The sequence below is a fragment of the Enoplosus armatus genome, chromosome 16 (genome assembly GCF_043641665.1).
Source record: "Enoplosus armatus isolate fEnoArm2 chromosome 16, fEnoArm2.hap1, whole genome shotgun sequence".
NCBI classification, from domain to species: Eukaryota; Metazoa; Chordata; class Actinopteri; order Centrarchiformes; family Enoplosidae; genus Enoplosus; species Enoplosus armatus.
Window position 1 is genome coordinate 18,147,133 of NC_092195.1, and position 25,874 is coordinate 18,173,006.

At 38.9% G+C, this 25,874-nt stretch overlaps 2 protein-coding genes across 2 annotated transcripts; both read left to right on the forward strand.

Moving 5' to 3' along the window:
* Positions 1–2,854: 2,854 nt before the first annotated feature.
* Positions 2,855–8,284, forward strand: pithd1 (PITH (C-terminal proteasome-interacting domain of thioredoxin-like) domain containing 1). The gene is made up of 6 exons (XM_070921922.1): positions 2,855–3,164; positions 4,973–5,016; positions 5,435–5,512; positions 5,704–5,808; positions 6,542–6,650; positions 7,790–8,284. Exons 1-6 carry the CDS (start codon positions 2,967–2,969, stop codon positions 7,889–7,891), a joined length of 636 nt encoding a protein of 211 aa, XP_070778023.1. The 5' UTR covers positions 2,855–2,966; the 3' UTR covers positions 7,892–8,284.
* A 1,547-nt stretch (positions 8,285–9,831) lies between these two features.
* On the forward strand, positions 9,832–25,114 carry lypla2 (lysophospholipase 2). The gene is made up of 10 exons (XM_070921801.1): positions 9,832–9,863; positions 15,478–15,570; positions 17,165–17,196; positions 18,185–18,250; positions 18,541–18,588; positions 18,740–18,810; positions 21,739–21,812; positions 21,933–22,034; positions 22,147–22,317; positions 22,532–25,114. Exons 2-10 carry the CDS (start codon positions 15,493–15,495, stop codon positions 22,580–22,582), a joined length of 693 nt encoding a protein of 230 aa, XP_070777902.1. The 5' UTR covers positions 9,832–9,863; positions 15,478–15,492; the 3' UTR covers positions 22,583–25,114.
* The last annotated feature ends 760 nt before the right edge of the window (positions 25,115–25,874 follow it).

Here is a 25,874-nt window from a genome sequence, read left to right on the forward strand (position 1 = left end):
AAAAATGGTTTTGTTTTTTTAAAATTTTATTTTATTTAAGTGGTGGCATCTGTTTTGGGGGTCTTTAAATAAGTATTTAAATCATAAATGACGTCTGTGTTAAGAAAACTAAATCGCCAACTTTTTACAAGATGCAAAGGACACACACAAACGAACAGTCTGTTACTTTTTCTTGTTTAGCAGCAGACTTTTTAAAAGGAATAGCTCAGCCTTTTGGGAAATACGCTCATTTGCTTTCTTACTGAGAGCGAGATAAGAACATTGATACCACTCTCATGTCTGTACACTATATGAAGCTACAGCCAGCGGTCAGTTAGCTTAGCTTAGCATAAAGACTGCAAACAGGGGGACAGCTTGTCTGACTCGGTCCAAAGGTGACGAAGTCCACCTACCAGCTCATCTAAAGCTCAGGAATTAACAATGGGGGTTATGTGCCGAAGTATTTCTTTGGCACATAGCCAGGGCCAGTTGCCAGGCAACCAGTGGCGAAGCCAGGAGGTTACCAGTCACAACCACTACACGACTACACTGTTTATACACATTGAACAAATGAGATACACTGTATTAATGAGTGAGCTTTGAATGTGCTGGTAGGCAGATGTAGCTATCAAGCTAGCTGTTTCCCCCTGTTTCCAGTCTTTGTGCTAAGCTAACCGGCTGCTGGCTGGAGCTTCATGATTAGCGTACAGACATGAGAGTGGTATCGATCTTCTCATCTAACTCTTGGCAAGAATGCAAAAAAGCATATTTCCTAAAATATCAAACTTTTTCTTCATTGGACAGAAAGAAACCTCATTCTTTTCATTTGAAGAACGTTTTTTGTTACTTTCCATTACGATCAAATGATACACTACATGAGGAAAACCTTTACACACTCTTGCTTTTTCTTTTAATGGAATGCATGGTGCACGTAAGACTCCACCCGAGACATCAACTGGCTGGTTAAAGACTCTGCTTTTAAAAGAACATGCATATTTAAACAGGTTTTTCCTGGTGCATTTTTTAATGTGTAGGGCTAAAATGATATCAGTGAACTACACATTCACATACACAAACATATTGTAGACTTATTTTAACCCTCCTGTGGCTTCAGATCCTGTTTTCCTGCTGTTGAATGTGTGTGTCCCTGTTTATATCTGCTTCACTGTGACAAATAGCTTGAGTGAGACTGCAGGAGGAGACTAAGAATGAGGAAAATTGACAATAAGGAAGGGACTTGATAGGACGTCTGCAGCTTCAGTCTACAACATTGATGAGATGTATTTATTTTCAACACTGGGACCTGGCACCCCACATCATGGGCCTGAAAGGAAGTAGATTAAAATTGTAATTTTATTAGATTTTAATAAATGTTATATGGTCATTTTTATTAAAATTGACTTTTTGCCCTTAAAGACTGTGTGTGCAGAAATCTTTTTGTGTGGTATCAAGCAACACAAACATCCGCTTTGTTTCTATTGAACACGAGTGCCACCAAGAGAAATATTAATTTTCTCTCTAAATGACTGAACAAATTCAAAAAGTCAGTGCGGTAACATAGAAAAACTGTCACTAGACAATGTGAATAATTTTTGTTTTTAACTGCCCATCAGTACTGTTTTCCTTAGAATCATGTAATGTGACATTTATTCCCAATTAAACCTACATTTTGTGTATTGCCTTTGTTTCAGTTATCTCTTATCATTAACATCCATGATCTAAATAAATGGTGTCTGTTTTAGTGGTTATGGTTTCCATTAAATTGAGTAGGTGTTTAAATCTGCATTTATGGTTTGTTCAAACAGATACTGTAAATTGGTAAAACTATGAGTATTCGAAGGTCGTGCAGCTTTATATTGTTGGGGTTACTACATGATTAAATGGATAAGAAATAAATACATTTCTTTTAAAATTATGCCTACTTTTTCTTTTGAAATATGCAATACTTTAAATGAAACAATCTGAGAAGGATAAAAAAAATTGTAGTTGCTTGTCACTAGTATTTTAGCCAATTAGATTTACACTCAAAAATAATAGCTCATTAAATATGAAGCACTGACATTTAGAGCTGAATTTTTCAGGCGTTTTTACTTTACGACACTTATAAACGGTTTGCGACACGATTGACTTTTGGTGGTAAGAGATGCGAGCCAATCAGAGAACACATGACTTGTGTTTGGTGTTTTGATGCTCATGTAGGTAGAGAGACAACAATGTCGCAGAGAACGATTTCCTGCCAGGCACTCTCCCTTCAAAATAAAATACCGGTCTGCACTTCTAAATACATCGCCCAAAGTGAAAGGAAACACCTTCTGAGAACCACCTTCCTTGGGGAAAAAAAGGCATTGGATGCAGCTGTAAGCACCAGAAAAAGCTAGTAAGTGAACCTTCAGTTTAGTATAGTTTATCACATTTGCATTAGTTTACAATTATTTCCCAAAACACTCAAAATTAGTAATTTAAAGAATATATAATTTAATAATCATAGAACTTCAAATGCTTATTTAAGTGGAGACCCAAACTGTTCAATATTAATTAAATAAATAAGCACACATTAATAAATACAGACAAAATAAAGCCATGTAAAATGTGAAATAATCCAGTACAATCCAAATAATCCTCCTTTTTTTGCAGTGACATGGTTTATAGAAAGATATTTAATTTTCCATGATCGTTTTATTTCCTTAGTTTAATTCCACTTTGTATTTATCTAAATTAAGAAAAACAGGGCCCAGACGCTTATGTGGTTGCTCATAGTAGTCCTTTAAATATAATTTGGACTAATTGCTTGTTTTATTTTGAAAATCCCAAACCGGAATAGCCTTTCTAACTTCGGTTCGCTTGACACAGACGTCAGTTCGCTTCAGACTGCGAAGTGAAACTTCCTGACCGCGTCTCACTTTTCTAATACACGCGGGGCGAGCGGCCACTAATAGCTGCCTTCGTCCGAGCTGTCTGTAACGGAAAACAGCGGTTTTAGCTGCACGATGTCCGGGCACGGTCACGGTCATGGGCACGGGCACGGCTGCGGGTGCGGGGGAGAGCACGAGCCCGCGGAGAGGGGCCTGGAGTATGGACTCTATCGGCGGATCGACCTGGAGAAGCTGCAGTGCCTGAACGAGAGCCGAGACGGAGATGGGAAGCTGGTGTTCAAACCGTGGGATAAGCGGAACGAGCGGGACAAGGTAACGTCCGTACAGAGCCTCTCCCCCGGTCGTTCATCCTGTCTGAGCCCCCCACCCTGTGGTGGATGTACAGACAGAAATTACACTGGTGTTTACTGTCTGTGGAGCTCCTGTCGCTGAGGCTCACTGCGCAGTTATTCAAACAAACACAGCTTTATTAACATCACCGAGGCTGACAAATCACATGAGGCTGCAGTCTGAGTCTGCTTAGAATAAAGTCTTGAACACACCAGCCTGTCCAGAGCTTAGGCAATGTGGTGGAAAGTAAATTAACTTAGTACTTACTCATGTTTGAGGTACTTTGCTTGAGTATTTTTACTTCATCCACCATAGTTCAAAGCCGAATATTGTAATTTTTTACTTCACTACATTTATTAGACTGCTGTGGTCAAGTCAATTTTATTCATATGGCCCAATATCACAAATGTGCCTCAAGGGGCTTTACCTTTCTGCACATCATAGACCAATCAGAGTTTAAGTAGTAAAGGACTTTTACTTGCAATGGAGTATTTTCACATTGTTTTAGTGGTACTTTTACTGTTGAAATCATCAGAATCAGAATCAGATCAGAATCAGAAATACTTTATTGATCCCCGGGGGGAAATTGTACAGTACCGGTGCTCCCATTCAAGAGTAGAAGTAGCATAATTTAGAACTAAAAGTTTGTACAAAATATAAAAATAAGAAATACAAAATACAAAATATACACATTTACAGTATTTAAGTGAAATGAGGTGAAATGAAAAATGAAATGAAAATACAAAATATACACATTTACAGTTTTTAAGTGAAATGAGGTAAAAATTTATACAATAACAATGTATATGTATGTATGTGTTGCACTAAAGTACTGAAGTGTGTGACTATATATGTATTGCACTTAAACATTTTGAATAAATAGTGAGGTGGTGTATGAACAGGTGAGGTAGATACAGATACAGATACGGATTCCAGTCTCTTCCTGAGTGTCTGACATTCAGAGAGAGGAGTTAAACAGTCTGATGGACACAGGCAGGAATGATTTCCTGTGTCGCTCAGTTGTGCATTTGGGAGCAATGAGTCTCCCACTGAAGGTGCTCTTGTGTCCGACCAGTACATCATGGAGAGGATGTGAAACATTGTCCAAGATGCCCCGCAGCTTAGACAGCATCCTCCTCTCTGACACCACCGTCAGAGAGTCCAGCTCCACCCCCACAACGTCACTGGCCTTGCGGATCAGTTTGTTTAGTCTGTTGGAGTCCGCCATCATAATAATGATGTTAATAATAATATTTAAAAATATTGATATACCGATATATACTGGCAAAATCACAGTTAAAGTAGTCAATCTGATGTTTGTAACTATCTTTTTCATCATTGATTCATTTGTAGATTATTTTCTTGATGAATTGATGAATTGGTTTATCTATAAAATGTCAGAGTCCAAGGTGACACATTCAAATTGACCAACAGTCCAACACCCAAAAATACAGTATTCATTTCTATCACATGAGCTAATTCTCATACTATAGAAATTGACTTAATCGATAAGGAATTCATAATTACCATAGTAGCCATTTAATTGTTTCAGCTCTACATAATATAACACAGTCAACTTGACATCTTGCATAACTAAACCGATTGTATTTTATTGGAGGAAGGTTTAGTTGTTTCATAATGTCCAGTTCTGATATGCTCATGCTGGTGTCAGTGTGGCCCAAAAACCAGTCAAACCAGTATCCCAATCTGATAATGTAATGTTTTATTGCTGCTGCGAGTCTGTGATCACTCAGAAAGGATTGACACTCGTTTTGTCTTTTGTCTTTTAGTATGTGGAGAGCGACGCAGATGAAGAGCTGCTGTTCAACATCCCGTAAGTCCTAAAATCATCATCGTCATCATCATCAGTCTGAACTTTAACCTTTTCTCCTCAATGAACACATTTTATTCTGTCATGCCTGTGTACATGTTCATTAAAACAGTATATTTGTAGATGCAACAAACAAGTGAAGACGGTGCAGGAGGACAGTGTGTAATTACTTTTATTAGCATGAAATGTGTTGGTATGTAAGTTAACATGGTTCTTCTTCACCAACAATAATAAGACTCTTTTAAGGTTTTTTCTTTCGATTCTGCCTCTAATTTCATTTTAGTTTTTTCATAATACCATTCATCTCTTGTGACAGCTTCTGCTTTCTTATCGTCTTTCACAGCGTCCTGTTTTTTTTGTCCTGATTGTGTCTCTTTGTGATTTTTTAGCAGCGAAGGTATCGATGTGTCATCTCTTTCAGTTTTACAGGCAGCGTGAAGCTGAAAGGCCTCATCATCTCCGGAGAAGATAACGACTCTCATCCAGCTGAGATACGACTGTGAGTCTGTCTGTCACTTGGTAACACAGAGTAAACCCAACCGGATTTGAACTGGAGACTTTGCAGTCACTTGATCAGCGTCTGAAACACCCTACATTACACAAAAAGAAACAATAAGAAACTAAGTGCTTCAATCCCTCCCCTCACTAGGTGGCAGAGATATCATGAAAGTTACTTATTTTTCACTCCAGGTACAAGAACATCCCTCAGATGTCGTTTGACGACACCGGCAGAGAACCTGAACAGGCCTTCAGACTCAACAGAGATCCCGGCGCTGAGCTGGAGTACCCGACAAAGTGAGAGCATGAACAGTTTTTTATTTTATTGCCTTCAAGCAGGAAATGATGTTATTCTTGTTAAACACTCACAGCGTGTTCTTTTAGTTTCCTCCTGATTGTAGTAGAGGTCATTGTTGGCTGCTAGCTTGATCTCTGATAGCCACAACCAGCTCACTGCTGACCAAGCTTACAGGAAGATGGTTGTTGAAAAGCCTACAGCAGGCAACACGCAGGGTCACAGACAAACAAAGCCTGGTAACATAAAATACACTGTTGATTGCACCTTTTTATTGGCACAGATGTTGCACAATTTAGCTTTAAGTGACATATCTGCCTAGATTGACATTTCTTTGTCACTTAACTGTGAAATCCTCCAAAGGCTTTTAGGTTTGCTCATGATTGATTTTCCAGGCAGTTTTCACAAGAGATGGAGATAGAGAAGTGATGAAGTCATGTAGCTGGTATGTACGATGCTCAATGAAACGATGCAGTGAAATCCAATGTTTGTGATCTGGTCAAAGAAGCGTTCAAAACACAAGTGGAGCCAACTGTCTGTTTTTCTTTCTATTTGTCTCGGTGAGTCATGCTTGTCTCCACTTGTATGTGTGTGTGTTTTTCTATTGGGATGTTTGATTCCTCCTTTACAAAGAGTCACTACTCCGTCCTGGGCGGTTCTGTGTTGCCTCCTTTTGAGTATGAATTTAATTTCCAAGCTGTCTCAAACTGAAGTGTCTTCCCGTTTGACTTCCAGGATCGCTCGTTTCTCCAATGTTCACCACCTCTCCATCCACATCTCAAAGAACTTTGGAGCCGAGAGCACCAGGGTCTACTACATCGGTCTGAGGGGAGAATACTCAGAGGTGAGTCTGTTGAATCCTGTCATTTCTTTCTGATCATCTAAAAATACCTTAATAATGACCATAAAGTTGAATCAACCCCTCTTGAAAACAAAAACTGAACATTATTCATTGCAGGACTGCATTAGTTTAAGCTAGGTGCAGCGAGTGGATATTCTTTAATGTTTGTGCTGTTATTAATCTTCTACGAGTTCCTACATGTTCCTACCCTGAGTGTGTTTTTTTCTAACTGTTTCACGGTTGATTTGGCTATGTGTGTCAGGTCCTAACTGCATTGAAAGGACATATTATTTTGACTAATCTTTTAACCCGAGGGCAGCAGATTCTTTCCCAAAATATTTTGGTATCTCTCTGGTGTTACTCAGTTTCCCTTCCATCTTCCATCCTCCATCCATTGTCTGTCATTTAGTGCGATGCTCTTTTTTTATTAACACCAAACAGTTCACGTTTACTGCAGCTTTATCAAACCATGACGTTTCCCACCTTCATTTTAAGAGTGAATTCTGTCTTCTTGTTTGATTAAATCAGCACTGAATGTTCCTACTCGTGCGTCACGGGTTGCCACTTTGCCACACAGCTCAGAATAGCAAAGATGCAGCCGCACAGTCGGTTCAGCTTGATTAAGGTCCTGTTTGTACCATATTTTCAATTTTTTTTCTTTGAGTCTTTGTTGTCACTCTCATGAGGCTTGTTGTCTGAGCTTTTCAAAGAGATCACAGTTTTATTAGGGAGGGGTTCCACTGAGGAGGCACAGAGCCGCTGCAAATTGTATATGACCAGGACCAAACGTGAAGCTGAGTAAAAGTTGAATGAATCTGATTCATTTGGAAACAATAAAAAAAGTAAAAAGTAATTTTTAATCAAACATTTTGTGGTTCCAGCTTCTTGGTTGTGAAACTGAAATATCTTTGGGTTTTGGGACAAAAGAAGCAATTTGAAAATCTCCAGATGAATCTAGTTATTTATTTTGTTATTTATTTTTACAAAATAAAAATACAATTAATTTTCTTTTACGAGTGTAGGACAAGTGTATAACCAGCTGCTCCCCCTCCTCAGCCCCGTCTTTCTTTAATTTAAAAACGCTATATTTATAAATGTTTGTCTTCGCTGTATGCCAACTTGTTTCTCTCTGATTTCTTTAGGCTCACAGACATGAAGTGACGATCTGTAACTACGAGGCATCAGCAAACCCTGCAGATCACAAAGTGGAGAGCATCATCCCGCAAACCAACTTCATTTCTTGAAAGCTTCAGAGGGGAAGGGAAGAGGAAGAGAAGGAGGAAGATGAGGGGAGGTTTCAGTGGCGTCTGCTTGACAATAGTCAAAAAGTCAAAGATGAGTCCAACGCTGCGTACCGGCAGGTTGGTTGAGCTCGACCAGGACTGAGCACGGAGATCTGAAGACCGGAAAGCTTCAGATGTGTCTGGAAGTGCTGAGTTGTTGCTCTGTTTTCTGTGGCAATAAAGAGTGAATGCTTAATGTGGGCAAAAAGCTTAATAATAAATGCATGAAACATTTGACACTCAGATAAAGTCTGTTGTTTCCAGTTTAACCTGTATACTCTGATTCATGTCTAAAGATACACTTCAATTAAGTGACCGCTTATCTTAAATAAAACGCTGCAGGCTGGAAATAAACCAAGTGATTGTACTTTTTGATTAATGATTAATGATTGTTTGGTTGCCATGTTTACGCTCTGGATTCATAATTATCTTCACACAATGATTTTTAGGTATGAACGTGTGAAGAAAGTTAATTTGTGCTCAAAAATCTGCAGAAAAAAAGATACACGGCTTAAACACAGTCAGAAAATACACATTTTAAACCACTCTGGATACATTCTTTTTAAATGCCTAAAAATGCCTAAAAATGCATATAATGCCGATAAAACTATATTATTTTCCATTTGTAGAGCCAACAAGTTCAGTAACTGGTGCTGTATATTTTCTGCCATCTAGTGGTTTATTACATGTTTGAGCAAGTTTCTATAGTCTGAAATGCTCTATTAATCTTTATTCAGTTTATCTCTGATGAGATGAATTCCCGACAGCTGCAAGGTGCGTTGACACAGTTAATTAAGTAAATGTGATGTCATCTGAGGGAGAATGAGGTTAGTGGAGTCGAGGATTTCACAGGAAGCTTTTTATTCACAGCAGACGTGAACAGGCTGAGCTGTAATTCCTCTACAGTAACGCTACAGCACAAAAATGTCACATCCATTTAGCCATTTGACAGGCCAGAGCCACGAACTCCCTAAAAACAGTCTCGTTAAGGCGTTGTATCATTCATGAGTTCATTGAGTCAGTAATGCAGTGTGTCATCATGCAGTCAGTGGCAGCCTGTGAGTGCATTTATGGGAATGTGTAAACTCAGTGTGGAGGAATAGATGTCAGGAGAAAATATGATGGCCAAATGGAAGATGAATTAGTTTAATGCTTGACAGTGAGCTTAAATGTTTCAGGTAACTGTTATACATGCAATATAATGTCTGCTCTATGAATTTATACTTGGTGATGTAGTAGATGTTTATGTTGATCTTATTAGCTCACATACTTTTTTCAGAACTTTTTTTCAGAAGTAAATATTTATAAATACACGTTTAATTTTGTTTAAAGGGTCAGTTCACCCAATTAAACACACCCTCACTTACTGAGAACTCAGTAGCAGCGTGTCTTTACAACTACAGTGTCCCATTTTACTCTGGATATGAACTACAGAAGCCATGAATACCATTTTCAATGCTGTCAGCACCTCAAACCAAATGGAAATAAACTGCAATTGAAACTAAAGTTGGGAAACATGTATATTGACATTGTATGTTGTTGATCATTGTTGTTTTTTATATTTATATACACTATGTACATACTATGTTTAGTTTTACCTATCTTTGTTCACTTTCGTTGTCCTTGTGTTTAGCTCAATGTCTTTTTCTACCTTCCTGTAAATTGTTCTGTGTGTAGGCACAGTCTATATTGATCTATATTATATAAAGATATATTGATAATATATCTGCAATTTTGTGAGGAAATACAATCGTGATCATGGATTTATTATAAGATAATAAGAAAATAAGCTCTCATGATTTACGGTATCCATGATCGTGATCTACAGCAGGGCGTTGCTATGTGATGACGTCTCTACGTTCTATCCCCGCCCCCTGCTTGTGTGCGGCCAGTAGCGGAAGTTCCGTTCCGTCGAGAACTGGGACAGCAAGCGGTGAGTGTATGAATTTGTATTAGCCGACGGGCCGCGGGTTTAATTTTTACCACTTTATCCCGGACCAAACTGATGGTTGTTTGAGTCTTTTGGTGCTTAAGGTGGTTTCGAAAAAACGGCTCGTGTTAGAGGTCCGAATTTGAATCGCAGCGTTAGCCTGAGGTAGACGAAGAGAGACACCGGCAGAAGACAATACAATCAATGTGTGTGTGCGTCGTTAGCTAGCAGCTGTACTACCACTAGCCCCAGTTACTGTGTAGATGTGTGTGTGGCCAGCTAAACAGGGATTAAACCCGAGTGCTCTGCACTGCTGAATGCCATCACTACTGATGATGATGATGATGTTGATGGGTCGTATAACGTCTAGCTAAGCTTCAACCATTCATTGTCTCCTTCCTCTTCGACACCCCCACCATCCGCTTCCTCTGCTTCAGCTATCGCAACAAATTATTTGTATTTGACAACATTAGCCGGTTTAACCTCACTGCTTTCGGATTGATCTTTTGACTGCAGTGTGTTTCTACTCCAGCTAGCTAGCCGAGCTATTAACCTCCAGCAGCGGGCGGAGAGCAGGGTTAGCTGCTGGTGGATTGTGTGTATGTGTGTGTGGGAAGGGGGGGGGGGGTTGCCTGTCACTCAATGCCGCATATTATCCTGTTGTTCCTGTTGTGCCAGCCATCCGAGGCCATTGAGCAAAGAGCTCTCTGAATGCAGCAGCCTGGTGTTTCTGTGTGTGTGTGTGTGTGTGTGTGTGTGTTTAGCCGATTGACGTCCACACACACGCACACACACACACACACACACACACACAGACAGCAGCACGCTTTTGTTTTTTGTGTTTGACTTAAATGTAATTGAAGTCATGCAGGATGGAGACTCGTGATGTGCTTTAAGTTGGCTGCAACATGGGCGGCGTTTTTCTTTTCTTTCTTTCTTTACTGGGTTGTGTCACCTAAAAGACATTCCTATTGACTTATGCTTTCCAACATTTTGACTCAAACATACATTTATATGTATTGATATGATATGTATTTTATTGTGACAGAGCAGTGTCACTTTCAGCCTTTGATATCAGGACAACATTAACACTAAATCAAGATATCATGATGACCAAAATGCAAGTCATTTGACAGAATCCTTATTCATATCAATCAGCTATATCCCCTAAATCAAATTGTAACCGTATTTGAAAGCATTTTTGGGCATTTTATTCTTTTAGTAGACAGTTGATGATAGAAAGATGGCGTTGAATGAGGGGGTAGAGAGATGGCGGATGGCATGCAGCAGAGCTCCCTGGCTGGACTCGATGAAGTTCATTGTCACACCTTGAACCTGTAGGCCATAACACGACACCCCAACCAGCCGTAACCTTTGTAACATGCAGTTACAAGTCAATGTAGTAAATGTAAAGATAATAGTAAAACATGCCCCCAGAGTTAAAGGCAAGGTCTTAAAAATGAAATTAATACAATTTACAATGATTATAAATCATTAAAAAGCAGCAGATCCTCAGATTTTAGTAGCTGTAACCAGCAAATGTTTGGCTTTTTTTGTTTGAAAAATCACTTAAAAGAATAACCAAGTCAGAGCTGAAATGATTAGTCGATCAACAGAGAATTAATCGCCACAAGTTGTCACAATCAATTAATTGTTTTATCTATTTCTCACACAAAAGTACAACATTCACTGCTTCCAGCTTTGCTAATGTGATGAATTTCTCTTTTATATGTTCATAAGTATTTGTGAGTTGTAGACTGATTATCAGACAAAACAAGCAATTTGTAGATGTTTTCCACTGGACATTTTATAGAGCAATCAAAAACATAATTAAGACAAAATAATTATCACAGTCACATCCCTAATAACAGCCTTTGACACCCAGAGAAGACTCAAAATATCTCAATGACAAAAAAATCCAATCAGCAATATGTAATTTCTACCCATGCGTTTTAAGGCTTCCCTGGAAGTGAATGTATAGTTGGTGCCTTTCCATCTACGGCTTAAATATTCATGATTACTGGCAAAGGGTCGTGGTAAATTAAAGGAAACATAATCAGATTGTTGCTGCATACACTCAGCTGTTTAAGGAGTGCACGGTCAGGAGATGGAATCATTGATTAAGTAGATTAAGTAGAATGAGAAGAAATGGAAGAACTAGTCAAACGTTTTTTGAGGCCTAACCTAAATTGGACTAGATGCTTGTACAAAGCGTGACATTATTTTTAACCACCGGCCTCCTCCAGAAGCGTAGAGAGTGAGCCATTGTTTCTTAGAGCGGGCATTGAAAACCCACATGGTGCATTATGCTGGCAGTCGACGTTGCGGGTCATTGTTAATCTGCTGAACAATAACAGGTGGAAAAATGGGTATAAAAGTGATAAATCGCCTCTTTGCATATGCTACCTATTTTGGGGACTTGTCCTACTTGTCCGAGCAGATTGTCCAATGTTCCTGCACTCCTCCATCTCTATCTTTTCTTATCATCTCTTTCTTTCACTCCTCTTCTGGTGCGGTCTGCTTTAAGCCCTATTATCTTTGTGGCTCTGTCTGTTCCCACTTGGGCCAGGGGGCAGCGAAGTTACATTTGTTAAGAAAAAAGGGTTCTTAACACTGAATTAAGGTTATTTGGTGCCAATGAATGCACATCTCGTGATGCACATTTTAATCACATCACATTTTGTTAGTGTCAGAAACATTCAGTGGTAAAAGAAGTACTCACGTCTTTTACTTAAGTTAAAGTACTTTTATCAAGTCCTGCATTTAAATCTTACTTAAGAAGTACAGACTTTTTAGCAGTAAATTGTACTTAAAGTATAAAAGGTAGAAGTGCTCATACTTCAGAAAAATGGCTCCTGTGACTATTATAATATTTTGTCTGACAGTATTAGATTGTTACTGTTATTGTACTGTTGTAAAGTTAAGTAGTTTAGTCCAGTGGTTCCCAACCTAGGGGTCAGGCCCCCTTCAAAGGATCATAAAATAAATCTCAGGGGTTGTGAGATGATTAATGCGAGTGCCCTGAACTGATGCCCTCCTTACATTACTACTGTAACATTACATTAATTGTAGGGTGAGTTTTTCCCCTGTATCCTCATCCTAAAATCGACAGTAAATTCACATTTTAAAGCTGATATTTAAAATGTAGTATTTCCCTCTGAACCATTGTGTAAAGTAACCATGTAAAATACAAGAACCATAACATTGTATTTAAAAATACTTTTGGAGTAAATATACTTAGTTCCATTCAACCACTGAAAAAAACCTATACTTTTTCCTTCTGATACCGTTTGATGCTTGAATGTTCAAACCAGAACTTTGCAGCACTGAAAGAGACTATTTCCTGGTGCTTAACCCTGCCCAGTTATTATTCAGCTATTACTCATTTATCAAGGGTCAGGATGCAGGGCAAAAACAACCTTTTGTCTACACTTTGGACGCTTAAATCACACATTTACCGTCCACTTCCACGTATTTTAGCTTTGAATTTGACCTTCAGAAGATAATTTGTCACCTGCCAAAGAGCACACGCACAGGCCACAGGAAGAACCGAGTGGCATTTAACTGCTCGGCCATAACAGCGGTGGAATTTTAACACCCACAGAGTATAATCCCGCTCAAGGTTTACACATTAACCTTTGTGTTTCAGACATTTTCCCGTCTCCTCTTCGCCTGTTTGCCAATCACGCCATCCGACCTGCCTGTTATGTCTTGCCTCATTCTATCCCACATCATCAGAAAGTGAGAGGGCATTAAGGAGCCAAGGCTTTTACTGCTCGACTTTACTGTAAAACAACCACCACCTGATCTCATGCTTGTTATCGGTGGATGTCTCACTGTGGGGAGGGATTTGGTGTGTGTGGCCGAACATTACAGGGAGGGAGTGTGTTTCATTTGGTTAATGAGTCTTGTCACTTGCTGACTACAGAAACCTGCCCAACACAAACACCTCATGACTGCCGTTTTGGGCCCAGCAGCAGGTTCATTATGTGTTTGTGTGTAAGTGGTATGTTCAGCTTTGTTGTTCCTGTCTGCGGACTGAATGGCTGCGCTGATAACCAGAGAGCTGTTCATTGTCAAACTTCATGACAGACACCACTGTACACGACGCTGCCCCATTACATGCGTCTGACCCTGTTTTACAGTTTTACCCTGTTTACATCCTGGTGATTTGAACATTCGGTTTTTGACTATTGTGAGGAACTTTGCAGGAAGAGAATCGTAATGAACATTTTTTAATCTGCACACAGGTTTTACCTAACCAAAAGAGAATTTAAAACATTTCAGTTATTGTGCTTTCAAGGTCGATTTGATCAATTGGTCGATCAACACAAAATTAATCGTCAAAAGAGCCCGACCAATACTGGATTTTGTGACTTTTTACATAAACGTTGTAACAGATCGCTACAGATTTTTTTTTCTTCAAAGAATTGCAATCAAAAAGATTTTAGCCAGAACATTTTACAGTTTTACATTTACAGAAACTCATCAGTGCTCTCTGGTGGACAAACTGTAAAAATAAATTGGCATTTCTGTACAGATATTTCTTGTTACTGATCGGCTGACATACACACCGATACCAATATATGCAAAAAAACTATTGGCTGAGTTCATCAGTCTAGCTCCAATCAGTACATGACAAATATTGCCATTTTTCCTCAAATGTGAAGATTTGCTGTTTTTCTTTGTCATATGTGACAGTAAAAAGCTTTAGGTTTTGGACTTTTTGTCGTTTTTATTTTGCATTTAACAGACTACACAATTAATTGAGAAAATAATCTGCAGATTATTCCATAATGAAAATAGTTGTTATTTGCAGCCCTAATGATATTCCAACAAATAATTTTAATGATATGTAAATAGCTGTATTATTAATTCACAAATGTTGTACTTACATCTTTTACTAAAATGAGCGCTGTCCTGTACTGTTTATCTTTGACTGATTTTTAATTCTTGTGTCTCTTACTGTGAAGAAAAATATAGATTGTAATGATTTTTAATTTACTAAGCACAAGTGCAGGAAGTGGAGGTAATTACACTTCACCAATCAGAGGGTATGGCTGCCTGTTTGTAACCTGACAGGCAAAACCCGGGGCTAAAATATTCCACCGCGCACTCACTGCTGCTCATAAAGCTTATTGCTCTGAGTGATACTCAGCAAGTCTTTCCCAATTTAATATGACGTAATCAAATGACTCCAGAGCCTCGAGCTGGTTCATTAGAAGAAAAGTATACTGCCTGTGTAAACTGATATCTACTTGTATTATTAAAAACATTTAGCATCCAGAAAATGCTCGGGAAGATTAGGGTCTTGACTAATCTCTCTACAGCCACGGGAATAAAAGATGTAAAGTTTAAACTTTGAGTAGATGCTTTAATATTTGCTGTTATATCTTGTCATGTGAACAGTCTCATGATTGTTATAAAGCGGCTGGTAAGTCCAGGAATCATGCGGAAAATAAACAGGGACATTTTGCAAATTGCTCAAAAATGTCTGAAAATGAAGTTAAATGAAGCTTTTTGTTTGGTCTCAATGCGCATGGCTCCATGTTTTATGTAGCTGTGTGATCTATATTCGGCTGACCTCTGGTGTTTGTGTCCTCTCCTCTGACTCCAGCACCCCCTACAGTGTATGTGTGGCAACAACATGTCTGTGCCGCTGCTCGCCGAGGCTATGACGGTGTCCGGGGAAGAGAAGGAGACCGCGGCGGTGAGTGAAACCAGATAACCCCACTTCTTTTTGTATCTTTAATGTTATCGACGCTTGTATTCAGAGTATCTAATAGTCATTGAGCAGGTGAGGATGGGTGGGGAAGGTGGTGTTGACGTCTACCTCAAGGACACTTTTAGCTGTGGGTATCAAACAACGCATCTTGATTTCTGTGGCCTTGAAGCTGCCTGACAGGTCAACCTGAACACTTGTCACTTCCTCTCCACCCCTTCCAGACCTCCATCTTGCTGCATTAAACTAGGAACAGTCAGTCACTGAACTATTAAAGGGATATTAAAATCAAAATACGTTCTCTACCTGGAAAGTCAGCAGCTAAAGTAGAGGCAGGACGAACCTCATATATCCAGAGTATTGTATCTTTTACTTGTAATATCCTTTTATTTGCCTTTTAACATAATGTTATTGATTGACTCATTAAAGTGGACTTCTATTGAGACAATAGTTAGTCGTATTTAGATACTGATTAAATCCACTGTGGAAAAAAGCTTTTGTCAGATTTCTTGTACATCTGCTTTTATTAAGTCAAAAAGTAACATTTGAGAACTTTGACTTCTTTTGTTAAATGAAAAAAGGGGTTTTGTACAAAAATATGTTGATGTTCCTCAAAGTATCGAAAGAAGTTGTTATGGTGTTGGCCCTACTAGCCCTAACTCTAACGTGAAGGCACAATCCCTGATTTAAAATGTCGCTCCACCCCAAAAACCTAAAATGTAAACATTTTTAAGTACTGTGAGTAATGAAGTTTTGTTTACACGAGTTCTGTTTGTAAAGACTAAAGAAAAGCAGCTTTTATTTTGCAGTTAACAAACAAAATGCTTATATTTCATCACAAAGTCGAGCTCTTCACTTTTCCTTATGGTTTATACCATTTTACTGAGTCCTAATAAACACTTAGAAGCCACACCTGTAGCTGCACCTGTGGCAGGAGGTGTAACAAGTCATTATGTAGATGCTCAGCTGGATCCGAGTGTAAAAATGAAACGAGGTTCAGTGCAGGGATTTGTTAAACACCAGGATCAAAGCTGAGTGTCACCGGTTCCAGCTCTGAACCTCATCTCAAACCCTACATGGAAGAAAAGTGTTTTGATCTCCACAAAGACAAGCTGAGTCACTGATTTCCAGACGACGAGCAGTGAATTGCCAGCTTTCCAAATTGTTGTTATTCCCTTTCATGGTTTCTCTGCGGGGAGTAACGTGTGTGGAAACTGGCAGGGAGAGCTTATCTTGGCAAGAACGAGACATTGGCACCTGTTTTTCCTCTGTTTTGGAACAAGTACACACCAGTAGTACATTGTGCACACAAGACCGATGCAATGTGTGATGAGTTCTCTTGAAGTTCAAAGAGGGTTTTTTTTTTGTTATTTGTAAAGTGCAAGATGGAACTGAACATGCGGCACAGCTCTCAGGTTCCCTCCCTGCAGCAATTAATGTGTCAAAGGTGATCGATCTCTGTCAGAAACCTCTAAATGTCTCTGTAGCTTCTTTTGGAGGGAAACGTTTGGGCGTAGTATGAATATATAAGAGTAATGCATCATGAAAAGAGAAAGTCCTAACCACTGTTTTTGTGCTGCAGGTGATCTTCCTTCATGGGTTAGGAGACTCGGGGTGAGTGATGTTTTAATCTCTTCTTAATTCGTGTCTAAAAAGAAAGATTTAAATATAATTCTGTTTTCTATGTTCATTTATTGTCATCATTTTAACGTGTATGTGAGCCATATTGGAGTAAAGATGCACCTGTACTTCCTATATAATTTGGGTGTCTTCATACTTGTACTCGACATTAGCAAATTAATTTCCTGTTTCAGATATTACAACAGATACTGTTTATTGGCTGGGTGTCCTCAGTTATTTTTTGGTACAGACCGAAATTTGTTCCTGATTTTGTTATTTAAAAAAAAGAAGAAGAAAAAAAGCCAATTTCAGGCTGTTTTATTCAGGCAAAGTCTCAGGAAGACTGCCCGTGTTTAGATAACATTTAATATTTGAAAAGCTTTGGCTTCTTTTATTGAATAAAAAAAGAGTTTTGTGGAAAACAGTGTTTAGATTTCTCAGAGTAAGTTACTGTAATAAGCCATTTTTGGTTGAAAATGTGTGTGAGACGCTGTGTATTTCTGAAATCCCGACAACCACCTTGGTTAAATTGACATTTGGCTTTATTTTTTTTATCAGATAGTTCGAACTGCCACAGATGCATTAAGTGGCTAAGTGGAAGTGTGGTAATTTATGCCCACATTCATGTAGTTAAATTTTGTAATCCACCACACACATTCACATCATGAATGACTCATTTAAAAAGCTCTCAAATCAGCACTTGATGTCGGGTGATTCACTTAATCAGATGTTAAATCGTGTCAATGTCTCTCTACAGTGGAGATCAGAAATATCCAGTACAGCAGGTGTTTTTCTCTTAAGTGCCTAATTGTACCTCAAGTGCAAATGATTTTAACATGTGCAGAAGTGATATTTATAAACCACATGTGGTGCTACACACTGTAGTACACAGTTACAGGTTGTAGTGCATTTGGGTTTGATGTACTGCATATTAGTAATTTTGCTGAAACAGAGCGTTTCTTTCTCTCTTGTTTTCTGTCAGCCACGGGTGGGCAGATACTATGTCGGCAATTAAGCTGTCTCACGTCAAGGTCATCTGCCCCCACGCGTAAGTCTTTTTGTCTTTTCTCAGATTTTTCTGTCATATTTCATACTTCCAAGACTGTCACTTCTCAGCAGCAACATCTTTCTCTTTGAGTGCTCGTGTGGCGTGAAGTACAACATGAACATGTGAACAAATACAGTTTGTTTTTTTCCCAGCCAATTTGCTTTGCTGCAAACCAATAGCTTATCTATCATCCCGTCTTGTTGAGTGAATTAATCGATCCACCAACATTTAGCTCGTGGCTGCTGGTGATCTCCTACACTGACTGCCGTGTTTTCATTTCCCTCTCGCAGGCCCCATATTCCCGTCACTCTCAACATGAAGGCGACGATGCCCGCGTGGTGAGTTGGCGTGATGAAAGAGACGGCCTTTTAGCTCAACACTGGCTGCTATTGTTTCCCTGGAAACCACAATAGGCTCCCATATTGGCATTGACAATACTGCGATTGTATCTATTGATTTCCTTAAACTCTCGCCTCTGAATGTGTGCAGGTTTGACCTCATGGGTCTCGGCCCCAGTTCCCCAGAGGACGAACATGGAATCAAGAAGGCAGCAGACGACAGTGAGTATAATGTTTGAATGCTGCTGCTGCTGATGTACTTGCACTGTACAATGGCATGCTATCGTGATTGGATGGTGTCAGTTTTAGAGGATAAAGATACCGTTATTTTATATTTTTGTTATTGACAAATCCCATGTAAAATCGAGTGCATTAGTCTCTCAGTCATTTCTGACTTCACTACCTCGTCTGTGGCACTCAGCTCCAAGCCTATAGGTTCCCACTGAAGACCATAATCTTTAAAAACTGGTCACCAAATGTGTTGTTTCATTTTAACAAAAGGGTAAACCAGCTGGACACTGTAGGAGTGTTCAGACCTGGCAATACAGTAGCAATACGACAGTACAAAAACACTCTGTTACAAGTAACAATCATGCATTAAAAATCTTAAGCACAAAAGTATTAGCCTCAAAAGATATTTAAAGTATCAAAAGTAAAAGTACTCATCATGCATAATAATAATATATATATTATATTACTGGATTATAATTAGTGATGCATTAATGTCACTTTAATGTTGCAGCTGGTAAGGGTGGGGCACATTTTAATTACTTTATGTACTTCTGGGTGGCTTAACATATAATAATATATCAGAATGTGTTAGTTGATTTATATTTTGTATTATCGGAATCTACAAAGTAACTAAAGCTATAAAATAAATGTAATGGAGTAAAAAGTGCAATATATCCCTCTGAAATGTAGTGGAGTAGAAGTATAAAGTAGCGTAAAGTGAAAATACCCAAGTAAAGGACTTGGGTAAAATTACAGTACTTGAGTAAATGTACTTAGTTGTATTCCACCACTGATTAATACACATTTGGAACTCCAGTGAGTATTTCCAGCAGCAGGACGGTGTATGAGGGGGTGGGTCAAATACACAAATATACAATGCTAATGTTCATCGTAATGAAGGAACCTGTCACCCGGGGCAACGTTGTGACTCAGTGTGTTTTTGGACAACAAAATCAATGTCTGCATCATTTACAGTAGATTCTGGCTGGGGACCTTTGTTGCATTTGATTCCACACTCTCCCCCATGTTCCCCATCACTCTCCACTGTTGACCTGCAAATTAAGGCAAACATGCCAGAAAGATCAGCTAAAAAAAGAAGAGCCAAATTTAACCCCTCCATTAGCCGGATCAACCAGTATTTTGGTTCTGGACTGTGAAGTTTTATCCCTGAAAATATTTTTCTATTACTCTTTTAATGTTTTCAAGAACTAGGAAAAATACTTTTTGTGTACATTACATTTGACATTATCAGCCTCATAATAATACATTGATATGCAGGTCTTGTGAACATGTGATAGGCATATGCAAGCAAGCAAACTTTATTAACAAACAGAAATTGTAAGGTAAAAGAGAACATGGGACTATAAAAGAGAGAGAGGTGAGAATAGAGTGGACAAACCAAATAGTATAATTTTAGGAAAAATAGATCCTAAAATTTGGAAAAAGCCAAAGAAAACAAAAGGAGGTTAAGCTGCTTTTTATGATTTAAGATGTGTTGTCGTCTTCTCTGAGAGTTTGTGGGAGGATGTTCCAGAGCTGAAGAGCAACAGCAGCAAGAGCACAATCACCTTTCATTCATTTCATTTAGCCTGAAAGAAATCCCTGTTCTGAAGAACTTAAGGTGTCAGTATGCCTCAAACGAAGTGTTTGACTGATAATTAAACAGCGTCTTGAAACCCCACACATAACACCGGCCCAACATTGGAAGTGGGAGGTTGGAATTGGCCTGGCGTGTGGAGGTGAAGAAGTAGGCAGGGTTTGAATTTAACTCTCTTAATCTCTTCTTGTTTAACTATTAGAATATCTCAAATTGTGTGTACCACATTTACATGGTTATTACTTCTCTCCCCTCTCTCTATGATGGACGGCGTTTCACCCCGTCCGAAAATGTATTGCCTTTTGGAACAGCTATTAAAACTTTCGCTTTTAGACAGTTGACACTTAGTACAAACAAATTAGTTTCAGACATACCCAGGCCTGTTAGTTTTCAGCCTTGACCTTGCAACAGAAATCTATTGAAGACCTGATGCTCCTCCCAGTGGTCAGAGAGCACAACAACTCCTTTAAGCTCAGAGTAAAAATTTGAAACAAATCCTAAAAGTGACAGGAAGCTACATGGAGAGAAGGTCAAGTAGTTGCATTGTGGTGGAGAAAGTATTCAGATCCTTTACTTAAGTAAAAGTACTGATACTCAGTTACAAGTAAAGGTTTTGCATTGAAAATGTTACTTAAGTAAAAGTATCTATCAGGAAAATGTCCCCTGTGAATGCTACATATTATATTATTATTATTATTATTATTATTATTATTATTAATAATAATAATAATGTAAAATCAGGATTTTAATGTTGTTGGTTGAGGTGGAGCTCATTTTGAACTATTTTGTGACGGACTGCAACTAATGATTTTCAAAATCTTCACATTTGTGACGCCGGAACGTGAACATGAAATGTTTTTGCATGATTTTCTGTCAATCGATTAATCGCCTAATTGGTTCGGCTGAATTTGTACATTTTTATGTGCCTTGTGAGCATCAAGTGTGAGTTTGTAAAGTAACTAAACAGCAACAGATGTGTGTAGTGGAGTATAAACTACAATATTTCCATCTGACCAGCAGTGGAGTAGAAGGAGAAAGTAGCATGAGAAGAAAGTGCTTCAAATTGGTACTTCAGTACAGTACTTGATTAAATATCAAGTAAAGTAAATCAATACTTAGTTACATTCCACCACTGAAAAACCTGTTTGTCTACCTTGCTAGACATTTACTGCCCAATGAGCCAAGTTAACACCAAGCTACCTGCCCCTTACCACAAATCACTCCTTACTCAATAACTTCTGAAAGGTTTGTTTGACAATCTGCGTCTTATGCTTTCTCCCTGATATGTTGAATAACACATATTTGTTCTTGCTTTCTTGTAGTCAAGGCCATAATCGAACATGAGGCCAAAAATGGGATCCCCCCACACCGTATAATGCTCGGTGGCTTCTCTCAGGTAGGACTTAGCATTCTGTTATATTCCACAAGAGTGATATTTGTAAGACAATATATTAAGAAATGTAAATTAAAGCATGTAATAAGCTTCTCTCTGTCTGCTTCATCCATTCCTCCTCAGGGTGGGGCTTTGTCCTTGTATACCGCCTTGACCTGCCAGCATCAGGTGGCTGGCGTTGTGGCCCTCAGTTGCTGGCTTCCACTTCACAAGACTTTCCCATCGGTACAGTCGCAGTTTTACTGGGGAGAAGAAACTTTCTCCAAACCAAAACATTTTCAAATTGAGCCGGATTACTTTGGACATTGTCTAAGTCTGTGTTGCGTCTGTCCTGCAGGCGTCAAGCGGCAACAAGAACATCCCAATCCTGCAGTGCCACGGCGAGAGTGACCCCATGATCCCAATGCAGTTTGGTGCCATGACGGCAGAAAAACTCAAAACCATAGTCAATCCTCAGATGATCACCTTCAAAACCTACCCAGGGCTCCTTCACGCCTCCTGTCCTCAGGTACTGTACCACCGTGGGTTTGTGTGTGTGTGTGTGTGTTTATCGTTTGAACGTTGAAAATGTGTTTTCATTTTGACATTTACGAGGTTTGCTTTCTATTGATCGAACCGATAAAGTGGTGAACATTTTTGATGCCCTTTGTGTCACTCCTGATGATTTAAGGAACAGATGTCATTCTTTGTCAAATCCAATTATCTCTTTTGCTCTCTTGCAGGAGATGGCGGCTGTAAAGGAATTTATCGAGAAGTACTTGCCCCGAATCTGACCTCACCTCATCCCCACTGTGACCCCCCCGAGACCGCTCACCCCTGATCTGCCATTCTCCCACAGGAAACAGCCATGAGCACCCCCTCTTCCACACACATCGAAAAGATAAAAAACATGCGCATGAAAACACACACACATTTAATAACAATGATTTGATCCACACTGCTAAACAAAACATATGCTTCTCCATGCAGTCCAACCCAACAACACACTGATTTGATAATAACATAACCAAGTGCTCGCACTCACAAGTCTTAGCCTTTCGGAGGGAGAAACACTGACTCACACGATACATTCCCTTTGGTTTTATTTTAACAACCTCCATTTTTCCTCCACTTTTACCTCATTTTGCTTCATCTTAACTTTTTTTTTCAGCTGTCACATCCTCCATTGCTTCCACTGGCACCCCTTTTCCTCTTTCATTGCTGTGTCGGTTTGTAAGACATTTAGTGGAAAACCAACAATAAGATCGAAGAGTCAAATAAGCAGGTTAACACCCACCTGATGCTGTCAGCGACCATACAAAGGCGCAGTCAGACTGGATTTCGCTTCACAATCTTTTCTGTGTGGAACAGGGCGAGACACATTTTGTTCTTGTCTCGATTTGACCTGCTTGAGTTTAATCTGATTGAACTTTGACATGTGAAATCTTGAGGCTCTCCAAAGTCCAGCCAGTTTGAGAGAAAAGGTGGGATTGACTTCTCATTCAGGAAATATTGGTTGTTTATAATCTTGCTGAAAAACTTCACAGTGAAATAATACAAGCAGCAGAGAAGAAGCGATACTGCTTGGCTTCAGTGAGTGTAAGGACAAAAAAAAGAAAAGATAAAACATATAATTGTTGTTGTTAGCCATGCTAGCTCTTGCAGTTTATGTTTACAACCCTGCCCCGGCTATTTCTTATCCCCTCCTACTTTTTTGCCTCACCACACGAGCAAATTTCGCCAGGTGAAATTCAGTCTGACTGCAGCTTCACTTCCACAGAGTCTGACTCGGGTGCAGTGAGTGCTGGTTTTAGAGCTGGAGTAGCTGGTTTCCCACCAACCCACCCCATGACAGTGCCCTGCAGCCTGTCCGGGTCTTGCATTGGTAATCTTGACCACTTATCTTTAGAGGCCCCTTTTTTTTTTTTTATTAAAGTACCAACATCCATGAGGGCCTCACATTTCTTTCTTTTTTTTAATGAGTGTGATAAAGTATCTTGAATTATATGAAGAAAATCCAATTGAAATAAAAGAAAACTAATCAATCGATGCATTTGACACCCTGTGCTGTTTATTTCACACCTGCATGTTGGCGATCTCCTGCTTTGATCATGTGAATCTTCATGTGAAATTACCTCAGTTGATTTCCTATTTTTATATAAGATTGTAGGCTTAAAGGGGAATGACTGACCAGTATGAGTTGCATGAAATACTGCATCACTCCTGATGGTTGCAGGCCTGCACAGACTGCACACCATGAGTCGTTTCACTGTTCCTCCCACCGACTTCTCCTCTTTAAACACTTTCCCCATTCAAGTGTTCCTGTTTCAGCATCAGCCACCCCGTGAACAGCCTCCTCTCCATCAGCCCCTGTTGATTTTCACTTTAAAGTCCAGAAACACCAATGTAGTCCTGAGTTTAAAACTGGCGTAGACCATTTATTCCCAAGAAAATGTAAGAAAATATTCACTTCCCAGCTCCCTACTTTGGCAACTTACTGTAACCCACTAATATAATAAAGCATTAAAGGTCAGATTTAAAGTTAAACGCAACACTACTATAAATCACTTCTTTTTTTAAAAATGTCTATACACTGGGAGGGCTTTGGCAAGAAGCTGTTCCAACATAACTGAAGGGTGATTTTACAAATTTAAAAGAAGTTAATCTTGAACATGTGATCCTTGGACATAGGAGTGTAACTCTGAGAGAATATATATATATATATATATATACACACACATACATACATACACATCAGGTGTTCTGCATTTTCCTTTGTGAATGTTAATTTTGCTCTCCTCATGATTACCTGCTCTATATTACTGTTCTCAAACCTGATTTTTTTTAAAAAGAACAAAGTGGAAAAGGATGAAAGACATCTGTTTTGATTGTTGTTCACTAATCAATGAATGTCTCTCATCTCCTCAAGTTATTTTATATTTTCCCGTCACTTTGAATCTCTTATGCAGCCCTGCGTTCTGTTTGCTTCTCTTTATTTAGTTCCTTTTTTCTCCTTTTTGACACCTTTTACCATTACCTTTCATAACATAAGGAAAATCCAACATTTCCTACCATGTGACGATGTCACACCGTCTTGTGTGTTTTCTCCTGAGTTATATGTCGTCATTGGTTAAACTTTCCACATGTGTTTTTTGTTTATTTGACTTGTGTTTTGTTGTGTTTTGTCACCGTTGTCATCTCATCCTTTTATTTGGTGTCTGTTTATAATGAGCATTAAGAAAACATGATGAGGCGAGACTGGTGGTCTCTCCGCTTCTTTTTTGTTTCCAAAACACCTGTATGCGGAATAAATGACAAAAAAATAAGTTGATCTGAGCTGAGCGTCTTTCATTTTCCATAGCTGGATATACTGTATATCAGAGGATGGATCAACTTGATAACAGGTATGAGGAAAATAAAAAATCTGTAATTAAGAAAACACTACAAGTGTCCTCTAATGGAAAAAAAGTGTAATCAATGCTTTAATATTGTCCTTTTTCATTTTGTCAAGTCTGAAGTCATCAAATTTGTGACTAGAGTCTAAAGCCCTGTCTTATATATGACCACTAACAGGAGGTCAAAGGCCCCCTACCTTTTTTTATTTACAATACTAAGTAATCTTACGTCTGTTCAATAGTCGACGACGGTCTTTATGCAAAAGGTTGGTAAAGGTGGATGGTTTTAAGTGGGTACACCCTTTATGAAAACTCAGTTAACTCAAATTAGTAAAAGATTTATAGTCTATCATTTTAGCACATTATGATGATGGACTATGATCACTGTAGTGTTTTATCCATTGTGGGTTGTGTTTAAACAAACAATAGTGCTATCTCTGAGTATGGAAACAAATAGGGGCTCAGCTTTATGTGTTTTGGAGAAGTGAAAAACCCAAATAGCTCTTTTTGAATGAATGGTTATTATCTTAGTATATCTTGCGTAGCCAGGCCGCCGTCTCGGAAATATCAGATGTAGACAAAGCAAAGCCCAAAAGATTTGGTGATTTGTTGTTGGACTTTAGACCAATTATGCTGCAGACAATTAATTTATACTCAAATAAAATCTAATGGCAATTAAATAACCCTTTCT

What these genes read in the sequence shown, in the direction of transcription:
- pithd1 (XM_070921922.1), top strand. Translation starts at nt 2,967, where the DNA reads ATGTCCGGGCACGGTCACGGTCATGGGCACGGGCACGGCTGCGGGTGC. An exon ending in AGCGGAACGAGCGGGACAAG is followed by an intron (nt 3,165 to 4,972) that starts GTAACGTCCGTA and finishes TTTGTCTTTTAG; the next exon opens with TATGTGGAGAGCGACGCAGA. An exon ending in GAGCTGCTGTTCAACATCCC is followed by an intron (nt 5,017 to 5,434) that starts GTAAGTCCTAAA and finishes CATCTCTTTCAG; the next exon opens with TTTTACAGGCAGCGTGAAGC.
- lypla2 (XM_070921801.1), top strand. Translation starts at nt 15,493, where the DNA reads ATGTGTGGCAACAACATGTCTGTGCCGCTGCTCGCCGAGGCTATGACG. An exon ending in AAGGCGACGATGCCCGCGTG is followed by an intron (nt 18,589 to 18,739) that starts GTGAGTTGGCGT and finishes GAATGTGTGCAG; the next exon opens with GTTTGACCTCATGGGTCTCG. An exon ending in CAAGAAGGCAGCAGACGACA is followed by an intron (nt 18,811 to 21,738) that starts GTGAGTATAATG and finishes GCTTTCTTGTAG; the next exon opens with TCAAGGCCATAATCGAACAT.